Source organism: Kogia breviceps, chromosome 3, assembly GCF_026419965.1.
Source record: "Kogia breviceps isolate mKogBre1 chromosome 3, mKogBre1 haplotype 1, whole genome shotgun sequence".
Classification (NCBI taxonomy): domain Eukaryota; kingdom Metazoa; phylum Chordata; class Mammalia; order Artiodactyla; family Physeteridae; genus Kogia; species Kogia breviceps.
In genome coordinates this window covers 28,771,325-28,797,648 of record NC_081312.1, presented here as the reverse complement: position 1 = coordinate 28,797,648, position 26,324 = coordinate 28,771,325, and the positions used below count along the sequence as shown (strand labels likewise).

The 26,324-nt window shown below is 37.8% G+C and overlaps 1 protein-coding gene across 1 annotated transcript in view; it reads left to right on the top strand.

Annotated features, from left to right (window-relative positions):
• The first annotated feature begins 3,036 nt into the window (after positions 1 to 3,036).
• DNAL1 (dynein axonemal light chain 1) overlaps positions 3,037 to 26,324 on the top strand; it is a 39,704-nt gene continuing 16,416 nt past the window's right edge. The window contains exons 1-5 of the mRNA XM_059055917.2: positions 3,037 to 3,103; positions 11,842 to 11,880; positions 16,142 to 16,251; positions 19,723 to 19,778; positions 26,016 to 26,071. Coding sequence (XP_058911900.1) covers positions 3,101 to 3,103; positions 11,842 to 11,880; positions 16,142 to 16,251; positions 19,723 to 19,778; positions 26,016 to 26,071 — 264 coding nt within the window. The 5' untranslated portion in view covers positions 3,037 to 3,100. The remainder of the gene's footprint in view (positions 3,104 to 11,841; positions 11,881 to 16,141; positions 16,252 to 19,722; positions 19,779 to 26,015; positions 26,072 to 26,324) is intronic.

The following is a 26,324-nucleotide window of genomic DNA, read 5'->3' as shown; positions in this document are numbered from 1 at the left end:
TAATAACTCTGTATGGTGAACATTTCATAATATATAAAAATATCAACAAATCACTGTGTTATATACCTGAAGCTAATATTATATTTCACTTATAATTCATTTAAACATTGTTAATAAAATAAAATGAACTCATTAGGGTTCTGTTTTATATACAGTAGTGTGTATATGTTAATCCCATACTCCTGATTTATCCCTCTCCCCCTTTCCCCTTTGGTGAACATAAGTTTGTTTTCTAAGTCTATGAGTCTATTTGTTTTGTAAATAAGTTCATATGTATTTTTTTAGATTCCACATATGTGACATTATATGATATTTGTCTTTGACTTATTTCATTTAGTATGATAAATAATCTTTAGGTCCATCCATGTTGCTGAAAATGGCACTATTTCATTCTTTTTATGGCTGAGTAATATTCCCTTGTATGTATGTATCACATCTTTATCCACTCATCTGGCAATGGACATTTACGTTGCTTCCATGTCTTGGCTATTGTAATTAGTGCTGCTATGAACATTGGGGTGCATGTATCTTTTTGATTTAGAGCTTTTGTCTTTTCCAGATATATGCCCAGGAGTGGGATTGCAAGACCATATAGTAACTCTATTTTTGGTTTCTTTAGGAACCTCCATACTGTTCTCCATAGTGGTTGCACCAATTTACATTCCCACCAACAGTAGAGGAGGGGTCCCTTTTCTCCAGAGATTTTCTGAGTTTGGGGAAATGGTTTCAACAAGATTTTTAACCTTTCTCTCAACTGTCTTTTACCTAGGCCTGCAACAAGAGCAAGTGGACCCAAAGCTACATTCTCTGGTGAATAGCTTTTTGAATCTATTTTGTCATTTTGCAGGATTTAAAAAAACAAAGGAAAGATCCCAGTTACATAATTCTTTTTTCTTGTGTGACTGTTTTTAACCTTTGGGTATCTGAAACTCAAAATGTACTTGATGGAAAATGTATCAAGATATTGTGAGTTCATTTGCAGAGACAAGCAGATTTCTGTTTATATAGTGGTAAATAGTTTACATGGTATTAAATAAAACATATTTATGGTCAAAGTTTACCGCTGCAATGACAAAAAGGAAGTAGAAGTAATGTTCTGAGCAAGCATGAAGATAAAATTGATTCATTAATGATATTTCATTATTAATACCAACTCCTTATGGTATAGTCCATAGTTTTGAGTAAAAGGACTACTCTGCTGGGTTATAAGATATGTTTAAGGATTAGATGCCCATTACAGTCACATCAGCAAAACTGGTAGAGACTGTGGCAGGTGAAGAAGAATCCTAGTTTGCAGAGCTGTGGAGATCTGAAAAAAATGAAAAAAACCTACAAGAACAAAAGTTGGATATGTTATGAATATACATTTTTTTCTTCAGTAAAATTTTACTTTTTCATATTTTTAGGAATTGATTAAATTACCTTTTTCAAAGTGAAATTTATTTATTTCAAAATTTAAAACAGGCACATTATAGAACAATCAGAAAACAGACAAGCAAAATGAACCTTGTATTAGTCGGCTCAGGTTGCAAGTAATAAAATACCATAGACTGGATGCTTAACAGAAGTTTGTTTTCTTACAGTTCTGAAGGCTGGAAATCCAAGATCAAGGAGCAGACAGGGTTGGTTTTTGGTGAGGCCTCTGTTCTTGGCTTGCAGATGACCATTTCTCACTGTGTTCTCACATGGCCTTTCCTTTCTGCACACCAGTCCTGGTGTCTGTTCCTATAGGACACCAGTCCCATTGGGTTAGGGCCGCCCTCTTATGGCCTCATTTAACCTTAATTACCTCCTTGAAGGCCCTGTCTCCAAATACAGTCACACTGGGGCTTAGGGCTTCAACATATGAAATTTGAGGGGACACAATTCAGTCCATAACAAACATTAAAACCTCTTAATATCCTTTTTTAAAAAATTGCATGTAACTTTTATATATTTATTTATTATAAATTTGTTTATTTCTGGCTGCGTTGGGTCTTGGTTGCTGCATGCAGGTTCTCTCTAGTTACAGCGAGCGGGGGCTACTTTCTGTTGCGGTGCGCGGGCTTCTCATTGTGGTGGCTTCTCATTGTGGAGCACGGGCTCTAGGCCCATGGGCTCAGTAGTTGTGGCTCGCGGGCTCTAGAGCTCAGGTTCGGTAGTTGTGGCGCATGGGCTTAGTTGCTCTGCGGCATGTGGGATCTTCCCAGACCAGGGCTCGAACCACTGCACCACCAGGGAACCCCCTCATAATATCCTTAATATTACCAATTCTCTGTTGTTGACATTTGGGTTTTCTTATTGCTGTTAAAACTTTGAACATATATCTCTGTGCATTTGCCTGATTATTTCTTCAGGATGAAGTCCTAGAAGTGGAACTGCTGGGTCACAGAGGTGCAAACGTTTTTAAAGCTTTAAAAACATATTGCCAACAGCCTGAGGAAAGGCTGTATAAATTACAAACAGCAGTGTATGTATGCGTCCCCACTTCTCCATACCCCTAGCTACTCTGGACATTTTTACAGTTTTTGGCTAATTTGATAGTTGGGGGTAAAAAGACACCTCGGTTATGTAAAACCAGCATTTCATGCTTCAGCCGCCTCAGGCTGCCTGAAGGGGTTGGGAGAAGCTAACTGAAGAAATGCAGCCGTGTCTGGGTATCCTCAGTCGGACAACTAGGTAAATTACAGCAGGGAGTCAAGAGAACAGGAAGGGCAATCTGCAAAGGAAGGGAATTTTTGAAGTTCCTTTATGGGGTATGGCAGTTGTTACAGGAAGGTTTCAAAGTTTTAAACTTTAAGCCGCTACGTCACTCCAGATTAGCTGAAATTACTTTCACAATGGAAAAAGACATCTCCCAACCACTCCGCGAGCTTATGCTCTCGACTCCTCTGCGCCACCCGTTGCTGCGCTTGCAGTCCCTGGGTAGCTAGCGACCGCGGAGCAGCAAGACCCGGGCGTACGCCGCACGGTCCCACAATGCCCTGCTTGCGCCACACTGAGGGCGGAGAGAAAAGACCGCTGCCGGGGTAGGGATTCAAGGAGAGGTCCAAAAGGTGCGCATGCGCACTGACCCCGGCGGGCCCTAGCAACCAGAGCAGTGACAGTAGCAACCGCCGGAATGGTGAGTACCCTCCAGGCCTCGTAGCCAAAGCTGAGAGAAGATTGGAAGTGGAAAAGGGTAACTGGAGGGTTGAGGATGGCGGAGGTCCTCAAACAGCGGAAGGGAGTCGGTAGCGGATGCTGGCTCGGTAGATTCTGAGGCCTGAGGCGAAAGAGAAGCCCTGGCACCGGGTGGTCTGGGGCTGATTGGAGGTTGGGTTAATCTCTGCCAGAGACTCTGGCAGAGAAAAGGGAGGGCAAAGAGCAGAGGGCAAAAAGTAAAGAGCGGAGTAGAGTGGGAAAGGTGATGGAAGGGGAGTGTGAATAAGGATATCTTTTTACATGGAAGTAATCCTCCCCCGCCCCGCCCCGGCGAGATAGCGAGTGGGGTTGGTTACCAGAGGAAAGTGTGTTAACACTGATTGCTGCAGTATTTGTAACCTGTGATACGCCTAGATTGCCCTCTGAATGACTGTCAGTTCAGTTATTAGTAACATTGTAACATTATAAAACCCTCTCTAACACAGCGTATTAGGGTAGTGTTTCTCAAATTTCAGTATGCATGAGTATGATTTTGGCCTAAGTTGGAGTGCAGATTATGAATGTTTAATTGGGGGGGGGGATTCAGGAATGTGCATTTCAAGTGATTCTAAAATTGGAGGGCTCCCACAACACTTTGAGGAATACTGCTATCTTAGACTTGAAATCTGTCGGCGGGCTATCTAATCAAAGCTCTTTATGAAGTAATGGTTTTACCTAGTGATGCTCCTCAACTCCTACGTAAAGTGAGCACTCTCTTGCTTACATACTTGGTAGATCCAACTAGTAGTTGAAAAAGGGATGTTGTTGGTTAGTTACAGACCCAGCCAAAGCTATTTAGCAAATATGTGATTGTCCTGCTTGATGGAAATATTTATAAAGAATAAGTTTAACTGGTTTTCTTCTTTTTGTGATTCCATTGCTATATAAGTGGGCAGAAATTGAGCCCAGGAGATTGAAATGATGAGGAAATCATGCCTGACCTCAACCATGAAATTAAATGCTACTCTTTTTAAAAGATAAATTTGTTTTATAGTTTTTCTCTAGTTGTGGGGAGCGGGAGCTTTCTCTTCCTTACGGTGTGCAGGCTTCTCATTGCGGTGGCTTATCTTGTTGTGGAACACGGGCTCTAGGTGCGCGGGCTTCAGTAGTTGTGGCTCGCTGGCTCAGTAGTTGTGGTGCATGGGCTTAGTTGCTCTGCGGCATGTGGGATCTTCCCAGACCAGGGCTCAAACCCATGTCCCCTGCATTGGCACGGATTCTTAACCACTGTGCCACCAGGGAAGTCCCTAAATTCTACTCTTTTAAAAGCAGTTTTCCCCTCTGCCTTCCTTACTTTATTCCACAGGCATTTAGCTGAAAACCAAGGAAAGTAAAAAATTCTTGAACCTAAATTTATATTTAGGTGAAGAAATAACTAGCCCTAAATAATGCTGAAAGTATGAACCATAAGAATTATTGAAAATCTTCAAATAGAGAATCAGAACTAGTAATTAGATGAAGCTAGCTGAGGCTGCAAACTCGTAGTTCTGGGGCCCTCTAGAAATACAGTCCCACTTTTATTTTTTTTGGCTGTATTGGGTCTTCGTTTTTGTGCGAGGGCTTTCTCTAATTGTGGCAAGCGGGGGCCACTCTTCATTGCGGTGCGCTGGCCTCTCACTATCGTGGCCTCTCTTGTTGCGGAGCACAGGCTCCAGACACGCAGGCTCTGTAGTTGTGGCTCATGGGCCTAGTTGCTCCGTGGCATATGGGATCTTCCCAGACCAGGGCTCGAACCCGTGTCCCCTGCATTGGCAGGCAGATTCTCAACCACTGCGCAACCAGGGAAGCCCCCCCACATAGTTTTTTAACTTAAAAAAATTAGCTTCCAGTGTCTTAAAAATGATCATATTTTACATCAAAACGCAGATTTCTGGCTTCTCTGAAAAATCAGAAATACCATATTTCACTATTGGACACATCTTTTTCATATTTTTGTACCACTGAAATATGATGGTGTGATATAATTGGCAGCATCTTTTCTTTCTTAATGGTACATAAAATAAGGGTGTTACTTTCAATTAACAGAGGTTTCATATTTGGAGAAACGTGATATTAGGGTAACTCTTGTCCCAAGTCCACCTGCCAACAGTTTTCTAGAACCAAGTAGAGGTTATCTTCTTTACATGGCCAGCTTTACACATTAATGATGTCTATTGGTCCTTTAGGCATTTCAGGTTTTGACTCCCACTATCTGTAGGGGAACTAGTGACCTTATAAACCAATTTATAGATAACTAGATTGCTTCCAACTTGAAAGTGTTCTTATAGGTGTCTTTTTTTGGACCCATGCAAGGATTTCTCTGGGAAGTATACCCAGGAATGACACTGCAGAGTCCTAGAGTCTATGCATACTTAATTTCTCTAGGCACTGTCAGATTGCTTTCCAGAATGGCTATACTAGTTCTTACTTACTTCAGTAATGCATGAGAGTTCCTGTTTCTTTACATTCTCACTAACTTTCTAACTTTTGCCAATTTGAGGATGTATTTTAGTATCCCATTGCTTTACTCAGCATTTCTCTGATTTTCATTGAGTTCAAATACCTCACTATTAGTCATCTGGCTTTCAGTTTCTGTGAATTTTCTGTTTACATTTTTTCCTAACTTTTCCCTTTTTTGGTTGTCTGGTTTTGAATTTTAGGAGTTCCTTGGATATTCTAGATAGTAGTCCTTTGTTGGTTTTACATTGAAAATATCATCTCTTGGGCTTCCCTGGTGGCGCGGTGGTTGGGAGTCCGTCCGCCGATGCAGGGGGCGCCGGTTCGTGCCCCGGTCCGGGACACATGCCGCGGAGCGGCTGGGCCCGTGAGCCATGGCCGCTGAGCCTGCGCGTCTGGAGACTGTGCCCCGCAACGGGAGAGGCCACGACAGTGAGAGACCCAAGTACCGCAAAAAAAAAAAGAAAATATCATCTCTTAATTTTTCTAACTTGTCAACAGAGTTCTTCATTTGCTATACTCTATCTGTTCTAGTATTTGTTAGTTTATTCTATTGTGTTTTCTACACAGATGATCATCTGCACATAGCGAGTTTTATTTCCTCCTTTAATCATTCCAATTTTCACTTCTTTTTATTGTAATATTGATAAAGATCTCTTGTACTATGTTAAACAGTAGCAGTGATAGTAGCTAGGCATCCTTGATGTGTTTGGGATCTTAGAGAGAATACTTTTTTCTTTTTTATTGAAGTATAGTTGATTTACAATGTTGTGCTTTCTGGTGTATAGCAAAGTGATTCAGTTATACATATTTAAATATATATATTCTTTTTCATATTCTTTTCCATTATAGCTTATTACAAAATATTGAATATAGTTCCCTGTGCTATACAGTAGGACCTTGTTTATCTATTTTTTTTTTTTTGCTATTTTAAAAAATTTATTTATTATTTAAAAACAATTTTTTTTTTTTTTTAATGGTACGCGGGCCTCTCACTGTTGTGGCCTCTCCCGTTGCGGAGCACAGGCTCTGGACACACAGGCTCAGCGGCCATGGCTCACAGGCCTAGCTGCTCAGCGGCATGTGGGATTTTCCCGGACCGGGGCACGAACCCGTGTTCCCTGCATCGGCAGGCGGACTCTCAACCACTGCGCCACCAGGGAAGCCCCTAAAATTTATTTTTTTATTGAAGTATAATTGATTCACAATGTTGGGTTGGTTTCAGGTGTACAGCAAAGTGATTCAGCATATATATATTTATTTATTTTCTTGTTCATATTCTTTCCCATTATAGCTTATTACAAAATATTGAATATAGTTCCCTGTGCTATACAGTAGGTCCTTGTTGTTTGTCTGTTTTATATGTAGTAGTATATATATGTTACTCCCAAATTCCTAATTTATTCCTCCTTCCACCTTTCCCCTTTGGTAACCACAAGTTTGTTTTCTATGTCTGTGAGTCTGCCTCTGTTTTGTAAATAAGTTCATTTGTATCATTTTTTTAGATTCCACATATAAGTGATATCATATGATATTTGTCTTTCTCTCTCTGGCTTACTTCACTTAGTATGATAATCTCTAGGTCCATCCATGTTGCTGCAAATGGCAGTATTTCTTGTTTATGGCTGAGTAGTATTCCATTGTATATAGGTACCACATCTTCTTTATCCATTCATCTGTCATTGGGCATTTAGGTTGCTTCCATGTCTTGGCTATTGTAAATAGTGCTGCAATGAACATTGGGGTGCATGTATCTTTTCAAATTATGTTTTTTTCCGGATATATGCCCAGGAGTGGGATTCCTGCATCATATGGTAATTCTATTTTTAGTTTTTAAAGGAACTTCCATACTGTTTTCCATACTGGCTGCACCAATTTACATTCTCACCAACAGTGTAGGAGGGTTCTCTTTTCTCCACACCCTCTCCAGGATTTATTATTCATAGACTTAAAAATTTTTTTTTATTGGAGTATAGTTGATTTACAATGTTGTATTAGTTTCAGGTGTACAGCAAAGTGAATCAGTGTAGACTTTTTTTTCTTTTTTGGTCGCCACACTTGGCATGCGGGATCTTCCCCGACCAGGGATTGAGCCTGTGCCTCTTGCACTGGGAGTGTGGAGTCTTAACCCCTGGACCACCAGGGAAGTCCCAATGTAGACTTTTTAGTGATGGCCGTTCTGACCAGTGTGAGGTGATACCTCATTGTAGTTTTGATTTGCATTTTTCTAAGAATTAGTGATGTTGAGCATCTTTCATGTGTCCATAGGCCATCTGCATGTCTTCTTTGGAGAAATGTCTGTTTGGGTCTTCTGCCCATTTTTTTATTGTGTTGTTTGGGTTTTTTTGTTTGTTTGTTTTGTTTTGTTTTGTTTGTTACTGAGTTGTATGAGCTATTTGTATATTTTGGAAATTAGCCCTTGTCTGTCACATCATTTATGAATATTTTCTCCCAGTCCATAGGTTGTCTTTTCATTTTATTTATGGTTTCCTTTGCTGTGCAAAGCTTTTAAGTTTGATTAGGTCCCTTTTGTTTATTTTTGCTTTCATTTCTATTGCCTTGGGAGACTGACCTAAGAAAACATTGCTACAATTCATGTCAGAGAATGTTTTGCCTATGTTCTCTTCTAGGAGTTTGAGAATGCTTTTCATGTTACATTCCCAGTTTGGCCCACGTTGACCACGTTTTTTAAAATAAATCCTCCATACACATATACACACATCCTGATACTCTACCAAGCTCAGTTTTTTCTTTTTCCTTAGTAATTGTCACCTTCTAATATACTATATGATTTATATCTATTTATTTATTATATTATTCACCATCTGTTTCCTGCCAATAGATGTAAATTCCATGAAGGAAGGGATCTTTGTTTTGTTCACTAGTATATCCTCAGCAAGTGAAAGAATGTTTGGTACATAGGAGATAATCAATAAATATTTGCTGAAATGAATGAATTGCTCCCTTAAATGTGGTGTTTGTTGAAGCTTTTTTTTTTTTTTTTTTGTGGTACGCGGGCCTCTCACTGTTGTGGCCTCTCCCATTGCGGAGCACAGGCTCTGTACGCACAGGCTCAGTGGCCATGGCTCACGGGCCCAGCTGCTCCGCGGCGTGTGGGATCTTCCTGGACCAGGGCATGAACCCGTGTCCCTTGCATCGGCAGGCGGATTCTCAACCACTGAGCCACCAGGGAAGCCCTGTTGAAGCTTTTTGATGTGTAGCTTTTATCAAATAAGAAATTTCACTTTAACCCTTAGTTGAGAGCTTTTAATATCAGCTGTAGAACTATATCAGCTGTAGAACTTTATCAACTGCTCTTTCTGCACTTACTGAAATAAATGTGATTTTCCCCCTTTAATCCATTACTAAATGATTGATATTTATAGACTTTTCTGTTGTTAAACAATCCTTATGATCCTGGCATAAGCCATTTTTGATCATGATCATTATACACCATTGGCTTTGGAGGTCTAATGTTGTATCAAGGATTTTCAAATCTGTTTTGAAAAGTAAAGAGGGCTCCTTATCTGATTATGGCATCAAGGTTATTCTGGCCTTGTAAAATAAGTTGGAAACTTTCCCTCTTTTTTCTGATTTCTGAAACAACTTATATAACAAGGAATATCTGTTCCCTGAAAGCTTGGTAGAACTTGTAATTTATATAGGCTTGGGGTTTTAGCGGAGGAGGATGAGGGTAAATCTCTGATTATCTTTTTAATGTTTTAAATAGTAATTAGTCTATTCAAATTTTCTGATTCTTCTTGTGAGTTTTGGCACTTTTATTTTTCTAGAAATGCATACTTTGTCTACGTTTTCAAACTTATGACCATATATTTGCTTATAATATTTTATTTTTAAAATCTCTGTGATGGGACTTCCTTGGTGGCACAGGGTTAAGAATCTGCCTGCCAATGCAGGGGACCCAGGTTCAAGGCCTGGTCTGAGAAGATCCCACATGCTGCGAAGCAACTAAGCCTGTGCGCGACAACTACTGAGCCTATGCTCTAGAGCCCGCGAGCCACAACTACTGAGCCCACATTACCACAACTACTGAAGCCCGCATGCCTAGAGCCCCTGCTCCATAACAAGAGAAGCCACTGCGATAGAAGCCTGCACACTGCAATGATGTGTAGCCACCGCTCGCTACAACTAGAGAAAGCCCACGTGCAGCAAGGAAGACCCAATGCAGTAAAAAATAAATAAATAAATAAATAAATAAAACCTCTGTGATATCTGTGTTATTTCCCCTTATTTATTCTATATTTTAAATTTGTATATCTCTCTTTTTAGCTCAGTTGAGCTTGCCAGAGACTTCAGAACCTGCGTTTTTCCTCTCATTCTGTTTTTCATTGATTTCTTCCTTTGTATCTCCTTCTGCCTTCATGATGCACTTTTTCAAACATCTTGAATGCTTAACTTATTTGTTTTCTATCTCTTGTTCTCTGTTATATTTTTAAAATTTATTTTATTCAAGTATAGTTGATTTACAATGTTGTTAACTTCTGCCATACAGCAAAGTGATTCAGTTATATATGTGTGTGTGGTGTATATATATATACATATATATACATATACATTCTTTTTCATATTCTTTTATATTATGGTTTATCACAGGATATTGAATATAGTTCCCTGTTCTTTTTTTAAAATTTTATTTATTTATTTTTGGCTGCATTGGGTCTTCGTTGCTGTGTGCAGGCATTCTCTAGTTGTGGCGAGTGAGGGCTACTCTTTGTTGTGGTGCACAGGCTTCTTATTACGGTGGCTTCTCTTGTTGCGGAGCATGGGCTCTAGGTGCGCGGGCTTCAGTAGTTGTGGCTCACGGGCTCTAGATCGCAGGCTCAGTAGTTGTGGAGCACGGGCTTAGTTGCTCCCCAGCATGTGGGATCTTCCTGGACCAGGGCTCAAACTCATGTCCCCTGCATTGGCACGTGGATTCTTAACCACTGCGCCACCAGGGAAGTCCCTCTCTTATTTTTAAATTAATGTATTTGAAGCATAAGTTTCCTTTTAAGTGCTATATTCCTCAAATATTGACATTCTTTGTCTTTAATTTTATTATTTTACTTAAATTTATTATTTTATTTTTAACTCGTGTTATTTGTTAGTGTATCTTTATTTCATAGACATAATTCCTTTTGTGATTGTTTCGGGCTCTCTCTTTTTTTTTTAATGAGCTCCAGCAATGATTCAAAGAATGTCTTCCTTTTCTTAACTTTAAAATGTTTAATATCATATAAATTGAATCTAAGATACTATTGATTATAAGGTGCGACATTATATTTTGTTCTACTTAGAAAGAAAAATAAGAAGTTAGAATTAAACTATGGCATAATTTCCTATCACTTAGAACTTTTATTTTGTACTTATTGACAGTTATTTTAAATGTATTTAGGCATATAGATTTTTATATGTTATCCTTTGATAAACATAAAAATGCATATAGTATATACGTATATTAAATAAGAAGGTTAATTTTTTTAATTTTATGTATTTATTTTTGGCTGCATTGGGTCTTCATTGCTGTGTGTGGGCTTTCTCTAGTTGCGGCGAGCAGGGGCTACTCTTCATTGAGGTACACGGGCTTCTCATTGCAGTGGCTTCCCTTGTTGTGGAGCACGGGCTCTAGGTTCATGGGCTTCAGTAGTTGTGGCTCATGGGCTTCAGTAGTAGTGGCTCGTGGGTTTTAGAGCGCAGGCTCAGTAGTTGTGGCACACGGGCTTAGTTGCTCTGCGGCATGTGGGATCTTCCTGGACCAGGGCTCAAATCCGTGTCCCTTGCATTGGCAGGCAGATTCTTAACCACTGCACTACTAAGGAAGTCCAAGATGGTTAATATTTTTCTAAAACTTCATCAGTGCTACCTGGCTGCAGCAATTATAAATTGTTCCTGGTTGTAAGATGTATCCAAATTTCAAAGATATTAAAATATAAAAGAAGATATAAATCTTAGAATCAATGAAATAAGATATATTTTAATGTCAGTGTTGAAAGCTATATGTTTTTTGTAAACCAAGTGGGAGTGAAGTATCTGACATTACATCACGATTCCTTAATTTCTCTGAGAGGTATTTAAATGAGTATTTCTGATTTCAGGAAATTAAAACACTGTTTGCATATAAAGTCTCAAAAAAAGAAGTTAATCTTTTTAATGGTAGATGCCAGGGCTAATAATTATTGCATGAAAATTGAGTCAACAAATCACACCAATAAAGACAGCTTTGTTTTTTCTTCTCTTTTTAAGGCAAAAGCAACAACAATCAAAGAAGCCCTAGCCAGATGGGTGAGTTTATGAGTTTTTACTTCTTCTAGAAACCATACAAAGAGAATTTTTAGATAATTATTTAAATATGACCATTCAGTACAAGGGATCTTTGTGATATTGGAACTGTTTAGCTATCTTGACGGTGTTAGTGGATACATGAGCCTGCACAGGTGATAAAATTGTATAGAACTTAATATGCACATGCAAACACATTCACACTCGTATGTACAAATGAGTAGAAATAAAATTGGGAAAATCTGATTAAAATCAGTGGATTGCATCAATATCAATATCCTGGTTGTGATATTATACTATAGTTTTGAAAAATGTTACCATTGGGGGAAACTGGGCAAAGTGTATAAGGGATCTCTCTGTATTATTTTTTATAACTGCACATGAATTTTCAAGTGTCTCAATAAAAAATTCAATTTAAAAAATCTGACCAGGGCTTCCCTGGTGACGCAGTGGTTGAGAGTCCGCCTGCCAATGCAGGGGACACGGGTTCGTGCCCGGGTCTGGGAAGATCCCACATGCCACGGAGAGGCTGGGCCCGTGAGCCATGGCCGCTGAGCCTGCGTGTCCCGAGCCTGTGCTCCGCAACGGTAGAGGCCACAACAGTGATAGGCCCGCGTACCGCAAAAAAAAAAAAAAAAAAAAAAAAAAAAAACCTGACCATTGGAAAATTTAAATATGGAAAAGCTGATTCATCTGTTACTGTAATGGTTGGAATCTCTGTTACAGTACATTTTCTTTTTCAACTTTATCATCATTAAACTACATGTCATTTTCAGGTGATATTGATATGTGTTGTAGATTATCTAGGTTTTAGATAAATCATGGTTTTAGCCTCTTGGAGGTTAGAACAAGGACAGACAATGTGGACAAACGAAAATCATGCATAGACAACTGAAAAAACATTGAATAAAAATACTAAAATGATGCTTAACATCACTGATCATCAGGGAAATGCAAATCAAAACTGCAGTGAGATATCACCTCACACCTGTTAAAATGGCTATCATCGAAAATATGAGAGAAAAGTGTTGGTGAGGATGCAGAGAAAAGAAACTCTTTTGCACTTTTGTGGGGATGTAAATGTAAATTGGTACTGTGCTATGGTAAATACTATGGAGGTTCCTCAAAAATTAAAAGTAGATCTACCATGTGATCCAGCAGTCCCACTTCTGCATATATATCTGAAGGAAATGAAATCACTATCTCGAAGAGATACCTGTATCCCCATGTTCATTGCAGCATTATTCACAATAGCCAAGACATGAAAACAACCTAAATGCCCATCAATGGATGAATGGATGAAGAAAATGTATATTTGTATACAATGGAATATTATTCAGCCATAAAAAGAAGGAAATCCTGCCATTTGCGACAACATGGAAGGACCTTGAGTGCATTATGCTAAATGACATAAGTCAGGTAGCTAAAGACAAATACTGTATGATCTCACTTATATGTGGAATCTAAAAAAGCCAAACTCATAGAAATAGATTAGAATGGTGATGGCCAGAGCTGAGTGGAGGAAATGGGGAGAAGTTGGTCAAAGGGTATAAACTTCCAGTTATAAGATCAATAAGCTCTGGGGATCTAATGTATAGCATATTTAATAATACTGTATTATGTACTTGAAAGTTGCTAAGAGGATAGATTTTTTTAAAAAATAAATTTATTTATTTATTTATTTTTGGCTGAGTAGGGTCTTTGTTGCTGCACGCCAGCTTTCTCTAGTTGCAGCCAGCGGGGGCTACTCTTCATTGTGGTGTGCGGGTTTCTCATTGTGGTAGCTTCTCTTGCTGTGGAGCATGGGCTCTAGCCACGTGGGCTTCAGTAGTTGTGGCATGTGGGCTCAGTAGTTGTGGCTTGTGGACTCTAGAGCACAGGCTAAGTAGTTGTGGCGCACGGGCTTAGTTGCTCCACAGCATGTGGGATATTCCCAGACCAGGGCTCTGGCCCATGTCCCCTGCATTGACAGGCAGATTTTTAACCACTGCGCCACCAGGGAAGTCTGGTGAGTAGATCATAAATGTTCTCAGCACACACAAAAATAATTATATGAGATGCTGGATGTGTTAACTAACCTTTTTCTGGTAATCATTTTGCAATGTATACATGTATCAAAGCATCACATGGTATACCTTAAACATAATTTATATGTCAGTTATATCTCAATAAATCTGTAAAAAATAGTGATCATTTTTTAATGTATAGAAATAGTGAATCACTATGTTGTACACTGGGAATTAACATAGTATTATAGGTCAATTATATTTCAACTAACAAATTCATAGAAAAAGGCATCAGATTTGTGGTAACCAGAGCCAAGGAGTAGGGGTAGAGGGAATTGGATGAAGATGGTCAATAGGTACAAGCTTCCAGTTACAAGGTAAATAAGTACTAGGGATGTAATGTACAACATGATTAATATAATTAACACTGCTGTATGTTACATATGAAAGTTAAGAGAGTAAATCCTGAGTTCTCATCACAAGGAAAAATATTTTTCTTTTTCTTTTATTTTGTATCTGTATGAGATGATGGATGTTCACTAAACTTATTGTGGTAATCATTTCATGATTTTGTAAGTCAAATTGTTCTGCTGTATATATTAAACTTATTCAGTGCTATATATCATTACATCTGGAAAAAATACACAATACATACACAAAATATGTCCTTTTTTAGATGTTGGGGGTAGGAGTTTATTAGTTTTTATTTTATTATTTTTTTTGCTGTGTTGGGTTTTCATTTCTGTGCGAGGGCTTTCTCTAGTTGTGGCAAGTGGGGACCACTCTTCATCGCGGTGCGCGGGCCTCTCACTGTCGCGGCCTCTCTTGTTGCGGAGCACAGGCTCCAGACGCGCAGCCTCAGTAGTTGTGGCTCACGGGCCTAGTTGCTTCGCGGTTTGTGGGATCGTCCCAGACCAGGGCTTGAACCTGTGTCCCCTGCATTAGCAGGCAGATTCCCAACCACTGCTCCACCAGGGAAGCCCACAAAATACATTAAAAAAAAGCATATAGTGGGCTTTTGCTTTTGTAGCTGGGCTTTAAATAAAGTCTTTCAAGAAACTTGGTGTCTAGGGAAAATACACAAAAGGGTAGGATAATGAAATATTTGAATTTTTGTTTTAGTGCTTATAAACTTCTTTGTACTCTAATTACATTAAAAAAATTTTTTTCTGCTTAGTTAGTGAAAGATCTGTTTTGTTTAATTAAAAAGTGTGGAGGAGGCTTAGTATTAGATTTGATTTCCTTCCATCAGATTTTAGGATTTTATTTTATTTATTTATAATAACAAGTGGTTGATTTTTTGGTTTGGTTTGTAGGTTCTATTTCTAGATTATATTATGGCCATAAATCTTTGACCTTAAGATTATTTGAAGACATCATGCTCATTCTTGCACTCATTAACCCAACATTTATTAAGGATCTACTTGGTGTCAGTCTCCCATCTCCTAACCTATAAATGTATGGCACAAAAAAAATACTGAGTGAATGTGTATTAGATCTCTTTCAACTGGTTATATATTTTCTGTTATTGATGTGTTATGATTTGATTTTTTAAAAACAAGCTCCTTTTGTGTCTAATATCAGTATAGAAAATATAGGAAAGCAAGAAAATGGTCCCTGAGCTGTAGGATCTTCTTGTTTTGTTGGAGAGATAGAGCTAACTCTAAATACTGAGGTACTTAGAAACTATTATTAGACAGCATATCCTGGTAATTAAAATTTAAACTGCGTACTTAGTACTAAAATTAAACTCTAAGGTAGAATTTAGTAGTAAATTATTGTAGAGCAAATAAATTTGACCTCAGCTTTGTGGTTCTAGCTCTGACTAAATTGTATATAGGAACAGAAAGATGACAGAAAGAGTTGATCTTATAGGTCTGAATCTGATACTTAGGAAAAGTGTGTTTAGGGACAAGGAATTCTTCCCAGGAAAATGTTTTTGTTGTTGTGTTTTACTTTTGTTTATTAATTGATAGGCTCTAAAAGGATTTTTTAAATTACGGAAATAAAAGTTGTTTTCTTTCCTCCTCTTTTCCATTTGGTTGAGACCTAACAGTGAATTATCTGAATCAGCCATGTATAAGGCTAGTTATCAGGTTCAGTAAGTAAATGTTGTCAATAAGTGAACTGTCAAGAATGTACAGAATTATTGAATTTTAATAATTGTTTTAAAATAAACATTGAAAAGCCTTGAGAAATTTTGGCCTTTATTAGTTCCACATTTGGATTATTTTCTTCCCAATTAATTTTTAACATAGGAAGAGAAAACCAGTCAGAAGCCATCCGAAGCCAGAGAGATAAAGCTGTATGCCCAGATTCCCCCTATAGAGAAGATGGATGCATCCTTGTCCACACTTTTTAATTGCGAGTAAGTTCTCTTGTCTTTTTTTGTCCTTTCTAGTATTGCTGTTAAGTTTCACTTCCTTTTCTAAATGCACAAACTAAAAAAATATATTTATTTTCTTGATCTTCATTTCCCTTCCTTCCTTCCTTCCTTCCTTCCTTCCTTCTTTCCTCCCTCCCTTCCTCCCTTCTTTCTTTCTTTCTTTTTCTGATTCTCACTTTGGCCAAGCCAAACATAAAAGATTATTGGTTTCTAGGATTATTAATAGAGTAATCCTGAATAATCCTGTACTGTATTTTTTTACAGTACAATTTTTACAATATTCCTGGAGAATAGAAATTTCCTTGTCTCTTAGGAGAAGCTAAATAACACAATTAAACTATTTCTCTGTCATAAAATCTAGTACTTTCTCTTGTAAGATTATCCACCAAAGTCAATACTATGCTTACTCAGAGGCATAGAGATACTGCTTTAAAAAATACTTTTCAAACTATGAAAATACACTGTAAAGCACCTAGAAGGGCTTCCCTGGTGGCGCAGTGGTTAAGAATCTGCCTGCCAATGCAGGGGACACGGATTTGATCCCTGGTCTGGAAAGATCCCACGTGCTGCGGAGCAACTAAGCCCGTGCGCCACAACTACTGAGCCTGCGCTCTAGAGCCCATGAGCCACAACTACTGACCCCACATGCCACAACTACTGAAGCCCGTGTGCCTAGAGCCTGTGCTCCGCAACAAGAGAAGCCACTGCAATAAGCCCGCACACCGCAACGAAGAGTAGCCCCCGCTCACCACAACTAGAGAAAGTTCGCACACAGCAACGAAGACCCAAAGCAGCCAAAAATAAATAAATTAAATTTTAAAAAAGAAAAAGAGCCCTCTTTAAAAGTCATGAGGGACACAAAATAATTTTTTTTAAAAACCTAGAAAATATTAAAAGCACAAAGAAAGGGAAATAATATCAACCAAAATAGCACACCCTTTGAGGACCAGTGTTAGCATTTTGTTTTTTATTTTATTATTTTTTTAACTTTTTGGCCACATGCAGGGCATGTGGGATCTTAGCTCCCTGACCAGGGATCAGGGATCTCACCCCTGCCCCCTGCAATGGAAGCGCAGAGTCTTAACCATTGGACTGCCAGGGAAGTCTCAGCATTTTGATATAGAGGCTTCTAATTTTTTTTTCCTAATTGGGATCAAGTTACATTTATTTGTAATCCTATTTATCCAAGACTTTAAGTATCAGATCTATATTTATTCCTTTTAACTTATTTTCTAAATACACACTTTTTAGCAGGGTTCTGTGGCTAATTTGAGGCAATTATACCATGACACCTTGTAACCATGCTCTCAGGCTGCAGTGTCTTGTCGGGGGTGTAGAATGTTACAGAATCACTTGGGGTTCTTTCTGATTTCTTCATCCTGTGTTTTTCTAACTGTGGTCCCCTGACTACCTATATAAGAATCTCCTTGTGCAGTAGATAAGCCCCACTCCAAATTTATAGAAACAGAATCTACTGATGAAACTAGGTATCTGTATTTATAATAAGCAATCTGAATGATTCTTAGATGCATATTTTTGAACTCATGCATTAGACTAATATCTGTCTTTGGCATTAAAGGGAAAAGCAAACGTATTTAGTTTTTTTTTTTTTTTTTTTTTTTTTTTTTTGCGGTATGCGGGCCTCTCACTGTTGTGGCCTCTCCCGTTGCGGAGCACAGGCTCCGGACGCGCAGGCCTAGCGGCCATGGCTCACGGGCTTAGTTGCTCCGCGGCATGTGGGATCTTCCCGGACCAGGGCACGAACCCGTGTCTCCTGCATCGGCAGGCGGATTCTCAACCACTGCGCCACCAGGGAAGCCCCGTATTTAGTTATTGTATGCAACTTGTCCTTTGTGATGAGAACACAATGTATTACATAAAAACCCACCTTAGATGTGTTTTTGGCTTCAAAAATCATGATTTCAAAGAGCATTATTTCAAAGTGGTCAAATATCTTTTTATCATAAAGCCATTTCAAAGACAAGCATTTGAGAAGGTTCTGTACCCCATACCAAAGTACCTTGGAAACTGCTTAGAAAGAGTCACCCTGTTCACATTTTTGCTGACACTCTTTGAGCAGGTTGCCTAAACAACAATTAAAGAATCATGCCCCAACCGTAGACCCAGATTTTCCAGTCCATTTTTCACTTTAACTGGTTGTTCTTGAGAATGGAGAATGACTAGAAAATACACAGATTTGACCAGTAATTTACAGTGTACAGTAATTGCTTTTAGTGTTTCAAGCAAAAAAAAAAGAATTCCTCTTCAGGTCAAATCAGAAGGATAAGATCATATGTTCTAGAGTCAGTTTTTTGGCATCTTAAATTTGCCTGTGCTACTTTCTGGTCGTATAATATCAGGCAAATTGCTTAACATCTTTGTGCCTCAGTTTCCTAATTTGTAAAATTTGGATAATAATACTTATTTCATAGGATTGTTCTGAGGGTTAAAATAGTTAATACATGTAAAATACTTAGAAGAATACTAGGCACACATTAAGTGTTCGATAAAATTAGCTTTTATTATATTCTTTGCATGAAATTTACTAAGATATTAAACATTTTTGTCAAGAAAGGAAGATTAATAATGTGTAATTATGCTCCCTTAAAAATTTTGTTTTTATACAATTAAAGTATGTATAGGAAAAAAATCTAGAAAAATATATATGAACTATTAAAAGTCATTATTTCTGGCTTCCCTGGTGGCGCAGTGGTTGAGAGTCCGCCTGCCGATGCAGGGGACACAGGTTCGTGCCCCGGTCCGGGAAGATCCCACATGCCGTGGAGCGACTGGGCCCGGGAGCCATGGCCGCTGAGCCTGTGCGTCCGGAGCCTGTGCTCCACAGCGGGAGAGGCCACAACAGTGAGAGGCCCGCATAACGCAAAAAAAAAAAAGTCATTATTTCTGGGGGAATGTGTGGGGTGGTTAGGATTACATAACTTTTTATTATACACATATCATGGACATTTTCCCAAGTTGGTGTGAGTAGCCCAATCTTGTTTGCTTTAGTGGCAGATAGTATTTCATTATCTGTATTCCTCAGCTAATGGGTATTTATAAATTTTTTCCCACTTTTTTGCTATTACAATAATACAGTAAAAAATCTAATTTATATCTTTTTTGGCATTTGTATTAATATTTCAATAGGACATATTCCTAGAAATGAATTACTGGGTCAAAGAATACATGCTTTTAAAAATTTAATAGATAACACCAAATTACCCTCAAAAAGGTTTTTTTGATTTTATACAATAGTGTATATTAACTTTTGTAATCAGTATGAAGATTTCAAAATGAAGGAATACATGTCATGTCTGAGAGGGAAAAAAGGATTCAGTGTAAAAGGAAATGTGACTTAAATATCATCTTCTGTGGACACTTGAGGAATAATTTCTGATATACCATTAACATTTTTTTCTTATTAATTCAAGTGTTCCTTTTTTTTTTTTTTAGGAAGCTTTCACTGTCTACAAACTGCATTGAAAAAATTGCAAACCTGAATGGCTTAAGTAAGTGATCCACAGTAACAGACGGTTCTTGGATTTTATAGTTATTTGGAATATACATTCCAGGGGCACTACATAATCCTAGAAGCTGGCACCTGTTTTAACCACAGTAATTGTCAGATGTCAGAAAGAATATATAAACCATGTGTCTTATTTAATTATCCAAAGAAAAGTAGAGATAACATGAAACCTGAACAGTTTAAAGACATTATAAAGTTTTTGTAGTATTAGAATTGAAATATCTTAAATAGAAAATCAGTTTTTAATATTTTTTTGTTCAGATTTATCTTGTGTTTCATACTTATTATATTTAAAATTTTATTCTTCACCATCCCTGTTTTTCCTGTGCTGCTTGTCTTTGTTAATGACATTGACACCTTCCCAGTTGCCAAGGCTCCTTGTACTAGTTGCCTGTGGCTGCAGAAACTTGGTGGCTTAAAACTGCAGAAATGTATTCCCTCACTGTTCTAGAGGCCAGAAGTCTGAAATCAGTTTCACTAGGCCAAAATCAAGAGGGCCATACCTTTCTCTAGAGGCTTCAGGGAAGAATCTTTTCCTTACCTTTTCTAGATTCTGATGGCTGCCAGATTCCTTGGCTTGTGACTGTGTCACTGCAATATCTGCCACTGTTGTCATATTGCCTTCTCCTCGTTTGTCTCTGTCATATCTTTCTCTGTCACCCTCTTAAGAGGATACATGTGATTGCATTTAGAGAACACCTGGGTAATCATGGATACTCTCCGCATCTTAAGATCTCTAACTTAATCATATCTGCAAAGTACTTTTTCCCCATATATAGTAACATTCACGGGTTCCAGGGATTAGGATATAGGTATCTTTTGGTGAGCCATTATTTAGCCTATCATATTTCCCTTTACTTCCCTCAAGCCCTACATGCGAGTTCATCAGTAAGTCCTGTTAACTCTATTCTTTGAAAGAGCTCTCAAATAATTTGTTGCTTTTCCATTTCCAGAAGCTACAGCTTTAATTTAGACCCTCATCATCTCCCCCTTAGGTCATATTTTTCAAATGTTTTTTTACCACTTCCCACAGTAAGAAATACTTTTGAATCAACGACTCAGTATATATATATTCATATGAATACACATATCAAATATAGCATATGCATATGAACTGGATTAAAATTTGTAAAACAATATTTACCCTTATAGCATAGGTTCCAGTATAATTTTTTTAGCATGATTTCATTGTTTTTTAAATGCTTGTCACAACCCACTAAGTTGATTTCACATGAACCACAGTTTGAAAAAACACTGCCTTGCAACTTCTGTTATAGCCTCCCAATTGATCTCCTTGTCTCCTATCTTTCTGTTTTTCCATTGACCTTCAGCACTGACACCAGAGTTTTCTTTTTAAAAATATTGTTCTCATTATCATTCCTCCAGATCAGAGATCTTTAATGCCTCCCCTTTGCCTAGTAAAGACCAGATGCCTTAAGGTTGCATTCAAGGTCATCTAAAAGCTTGTGACATCCTCTTCACACCCAAACATATAATTCTTTTTTTTATGACTTTGTGCACTTGTTAATGCAGTGCTTTTCATTGAGAACAGCCCCTTCCTCTAGCAGGAAAACCCTACAAGAAACAAAATTAAGATTAAGAATGCCAAGTTTAAATGCCATTTAGAGGGAGACCCCTAAAGACTTCTTTAATCTCCATCATCATAATAATTACTCTTTCTTGGGAACATTTATAACAGTCTACCTTAGATTATAATAATAATTACTTCATATAGTTATTGTAAAGATTAAATGAGTAGTGTGTATAAAGTTCTTAGAATAGTGCCTAATGCATATAAATGCTCAAGAAATATTAGCTGTTATTATAGTTAGTGAGGAATATGTTCTGTCTCTTCAGATAATGAGCTCCTTGAGGGCAAACATCACATCTTATTAATCTTTCTATCTTCTATTCCAAATCTCCATCGCCGCCCCCCCCCACAGTACTGTACTCAAAGTTACACTCAGGATTTATATAGTGCTGGAGAGGAAGTGTTTACTATTAGAGTTGTATATAAGATGATCCAGTCTATTCCATTTTTCACTGACTCATTAAACAATTTATGTTTCATTTAATTCCCTATTCTTTGTCTGTATTTGAAATAACTTGCTTAAAGGAGACTAAATTGATAACATATTATTTATCAGTATGGATAACATGCTTTTCTTTCATAAAAACATGACTGTGACAATATGAAAATGAAAATATGGAAAACCTATATAAGGCTGGTAATGGGTTTGAACTCATATTCTCTTTGGTCAATTGGTAGTGACTCTCAGGAAAGTCATATGAAGAAGAGTTCCAAAAATTCAGTGGAAAAGAGTACCTTGATCAATTATTGATGTCTGGTGTAGGCATGGAATGAGAGAGAATAGGCATTTGTACCATGTATTTGCTATATTAGATGCATCTCACTTTAGTTCTGCTTATAACAAATGGTATTTCTGCAGTCTATGGAGAGAATACACTTTGTCTGTGACTATGAAGCCAACTGATTCATGCAAAAGACTGAATATAGGACGCTAGCTTGCCTCCCACCCCTTTCCTTTCATGAGCACTATAGTCTTACCTACTATGCTGTGATAAGAGGATCTGAAATAAGTAGGTGTGGCGAGCATTGCCCTCTGAGGAAGGCGCCATTAAGACCCTCATAAGCCTCAGGGCCCGATTGTACTCTCCTTTGTATGCATCCTGGACTTTATGGTATGAATGTAAAAAAGGAGATGGCCTTTGGCCAAATCGCTCCAGGGACCTGCTCAGTTACTGGGAGTCCCTGGTTGTTCCCTAAAGCTAGGAAAAGCAACCCTGGAGGGGAAATTGGTGCCTTTGAGGGAGAAGCCGAGAAGCCAATCAACCAGCTGATGCCGATAAGGCGTGACTAAGCCGAGAAGCCAATCAACCAGCTGATGCTGATAAGGCATGACTAAGCAAATTCCCTGCTTTAGGGGTATATAGATGGCTATGCTTTGTTATTAAACTTGCCTTGCAATCATCAGTTGCTTGTGCCCTTCTGATCTCATACCTTGGTGCGTTCAGTTCCCTACCCCCTCTCGTCGATCGTTGCTACACTTTGAGGACCCGCCGCGGCTGGCGCAAGTAGGTATTTCTATTTAACAGCGAGGTAATAAGGCAGAATAACCCTAACAGCAATATATATTGTTTCAAAACTGTGACTAGAAAACTGTATGACATGACTATGTTCAAAACTGTGACTAAAAAGCTGTACAATGTGAATACTAATACTCTCATATTAATGATTAGAAAGTAAAGTTTCTTGGTAAAAAAGTATACTCCTTCAGTTTACTAAATAAATAAACATAAAACTTTAAGATATTGTTTTGATTTCGTCAGGACCTAAGAAGAAAAAAACAGTGTTTTCCTTCTAGTGGTGCTCTCTACTTATGCAGCATATAAAATATGGAAAATACATAATTCTGTAATGTTAGAAGGGTTAATCTATTAAGTTTGATATCATAATTTACTTCCCCGTACAGCAATAAGTAAGATCTCTTTAGCCTTTCATTGCCATTTTCATGTGCATTTTTTAAAAAGGAGTTGTATATATTTAAGTTAGATACTATCTTTAAAAGATTTTTATATATCTGTTATCTCTAATTTCTGAGATCAGTTCTTATCTTAGTTAACCTAAGTGTATTTTGACATGGATGATTTCTTTTCTCTTTGAAGCAATTTCAATATTGGATTTCTAGGACACTGTACCCTTCTGATTTTCTTCTGCCTTTTTGGCTACTTCTTCCCAGTCTCATGTCCTCAAATTTTAAATGTTGGAGTATGTGGGGACTCAGTTCTTGGATCTCTTCTCTTTTCTGTCTTCACCTACTCCCTAGATTATCTCATCCAGATCATGGCTTTATCATCTACATGCTGGTGGCTCCGAAATTTATATCTCTAGTCCATACATCTCCTCTGAACTCCAGATTCACACATTCAGTTGCTCGACATTTCCACTGGATGTCTACTGGACATCTCATACTTAACATGTCCAATACTGAGTCCTGATGTCCTTCCCCAGCCCTAGTTAACCCAACTTCTTGTGTGTCTGTCTCAGATAGTGACAACTGCATTCTTCTAGTTGCTCAGGCCAAATTCCTTGGTAATTTCTTGACTCCTCTCTCACTATATATGCCTGATACACACACACATACATCATTTATTTGTACTTACCATGGATTAGGCCTTGTGCTGAATATTTTAGACAATTATCTCATTTAATCCTTATACTCTTATAAGGTAGATCCTATACTTCCTCATTTTACATATGAGAAAACTGAGATTCAAAGAGGTTTGGTTACTTCCCTAGAGAGTTAGGATTGGAACTCAGTTATGGATTTGTGCTCTTAACCATTGATTTATGGATGTTATAGAACAGTACCATCCAACAGAATTATCTGCACTGTACCAATACAGTTGCCACTAGCCGTATGTAGCTATTAAGCTCTTGAAATGTGATTAATGTGATGGAGAAACTGAATTTTTTATCGTATTTAATTTTATTTAAATTAAATAGCCACATGCGGTTAGTAACTACCATACTGGAAAGCATAGTTATAGAAGTTTAAGTTGTGAAAATTAAATGTATAACTTATGCATAAGTAATCACAGTAGTTTTTTAGGACAGAAGTGAGGTTTCCTGTGTTTTACTAGAAATCTTTTATTTTAATTTTGAAAAACAATGTATGTACATGGTTTTATGTAAATAGTTCAGAAGAGGGTACAGTTAAAAATATCTTCCTCCAGGGACTTCCCTGGTGGTCCAGTGGGTAAGACTCCACTCTCCCAATACAGGGGGCCTGGGTTTCATCCCTGGTCGGGGAACTAGATCCCGCCTCCATGCTGCAATTAAAGAGTTTGCATGCAGCAACTGAGAGTCCGTATGCTACAACTAAGAAGCTCACATGCCTCAACTAAAGATCCCTCATGCCGCAATGAAGATCCCGCATGCCGCAACTAAGACCCGTTGCAGCCAAAATAAATAAATAGATAAATAAATATTTAATAAATAAATAAATATAAATAAAAATATCTTCCTCTGACCATAGACTGACTCTCAGTTCCTCCCCCAAACCAACCACTGTTTCTACTTTTCTCTTCCAGAAATAGCCTATAGATATAAAAATAGAAAATTTTAAAAATACAAATAGATATTTTTTAACCAATCACAATTTAATTATTTTGAAAAATGAAAGCAAAAGATTTTAAAAATACTGATTCATTTGATTTCACTTCTAATCCTTTGTGGAGCACGGTGGACCAAACATGAATATGTTTTCTATTTTCTAGTGTAAGTCCTCAAATTATAAGAGATTTGAAATATATATGCTCCCAAATTTAAAGTTCAAATCTTCTTTACTCTTATTTTATTCTTGTAATATTAAAACCATGCATTTCAAATAGCTAACCATTTAAAATTTAACATTGGCATGATGTGCAATTGTAGTGTTTACCTTAGTGATATGTCTGTTATTTCTTACTTGATTACCATTTTTTATTAATACAGCCTTTTTTTATTATATAAGGATATTTATTATATAAATGTATTTTTTTTTTTTTTTTTTTTTTTTTTTTTTTTTTTTTTTTTTTTTTTTGGAGCACAGGCTCCGGACGCGCAGGCCTAGCGGCCATGGCTCACGGGCTTAGTTGCTCCGCGGCATGTGGGATCTTCCCGGACCAGGGCACGAACCCGTGTCTCCTGCATCGGCAGGCGGATTCTCAACCACTGCGCCACCAGGGAAGCCCCTATAAATGTATTTTTTAAATTAAAAATTATTATAATTTTTTAAATTCTTGGCTGCATTGGGTCTTCGTTTCTGCACATGGGCTTTCTCTAGTTGCAGCAAGTGGGGGCTACTTTTCATTGTGATGAGTGGGCTTCTCATTGTGGCGGCTTCTCTTGCTGTGGAGCATGAACTCTAGGCACAAGACTTCAGTAGTTGTGGCAAGCGGGCTCAGTAGTTGTGACTCAAGGTCTCTAGAGCACAGGCTCAGTAGTTGTGGCACGTGGGCTTAGTTGCTTTGTGGCATGTGGGATCTTCCTGGACCAGGGCTTGAACCCGTGTCCCCTGCATTGGCTGGCGGATTCTTAACCACTGCGCCATCAGAGAAGTCCCTATATAAATGTATTAAAGCTTTATTATATTAGATTTATAACAATTGTGTAATATGATTCTAATAAACCAAAATTATTTTCTTTCCTCTACAGAAAACTTGAGAATATTGTCTTTAGGAAGAAACAACATAAAGAACTTAAATGGACTGGTAGGTTGTTGTTTATTACTTTAAAAACCATACACTCTTTTTCTTGAGTATGCAAATAATACTTGTCTATTGCAGAAACTTTACAAAATAGGAAAGAAAATATAAAAATTACCTATAAACCACTGCTAACATTTTGATTGACATCTTTCTTGCCTTTTTTCCTATTCTTTGGTGGGTATGTAGAGAATGAAATCATACCATATATATTGTCTTGTATCTCTTTTTTTTACTTAGTATATATAAAGATCATTTT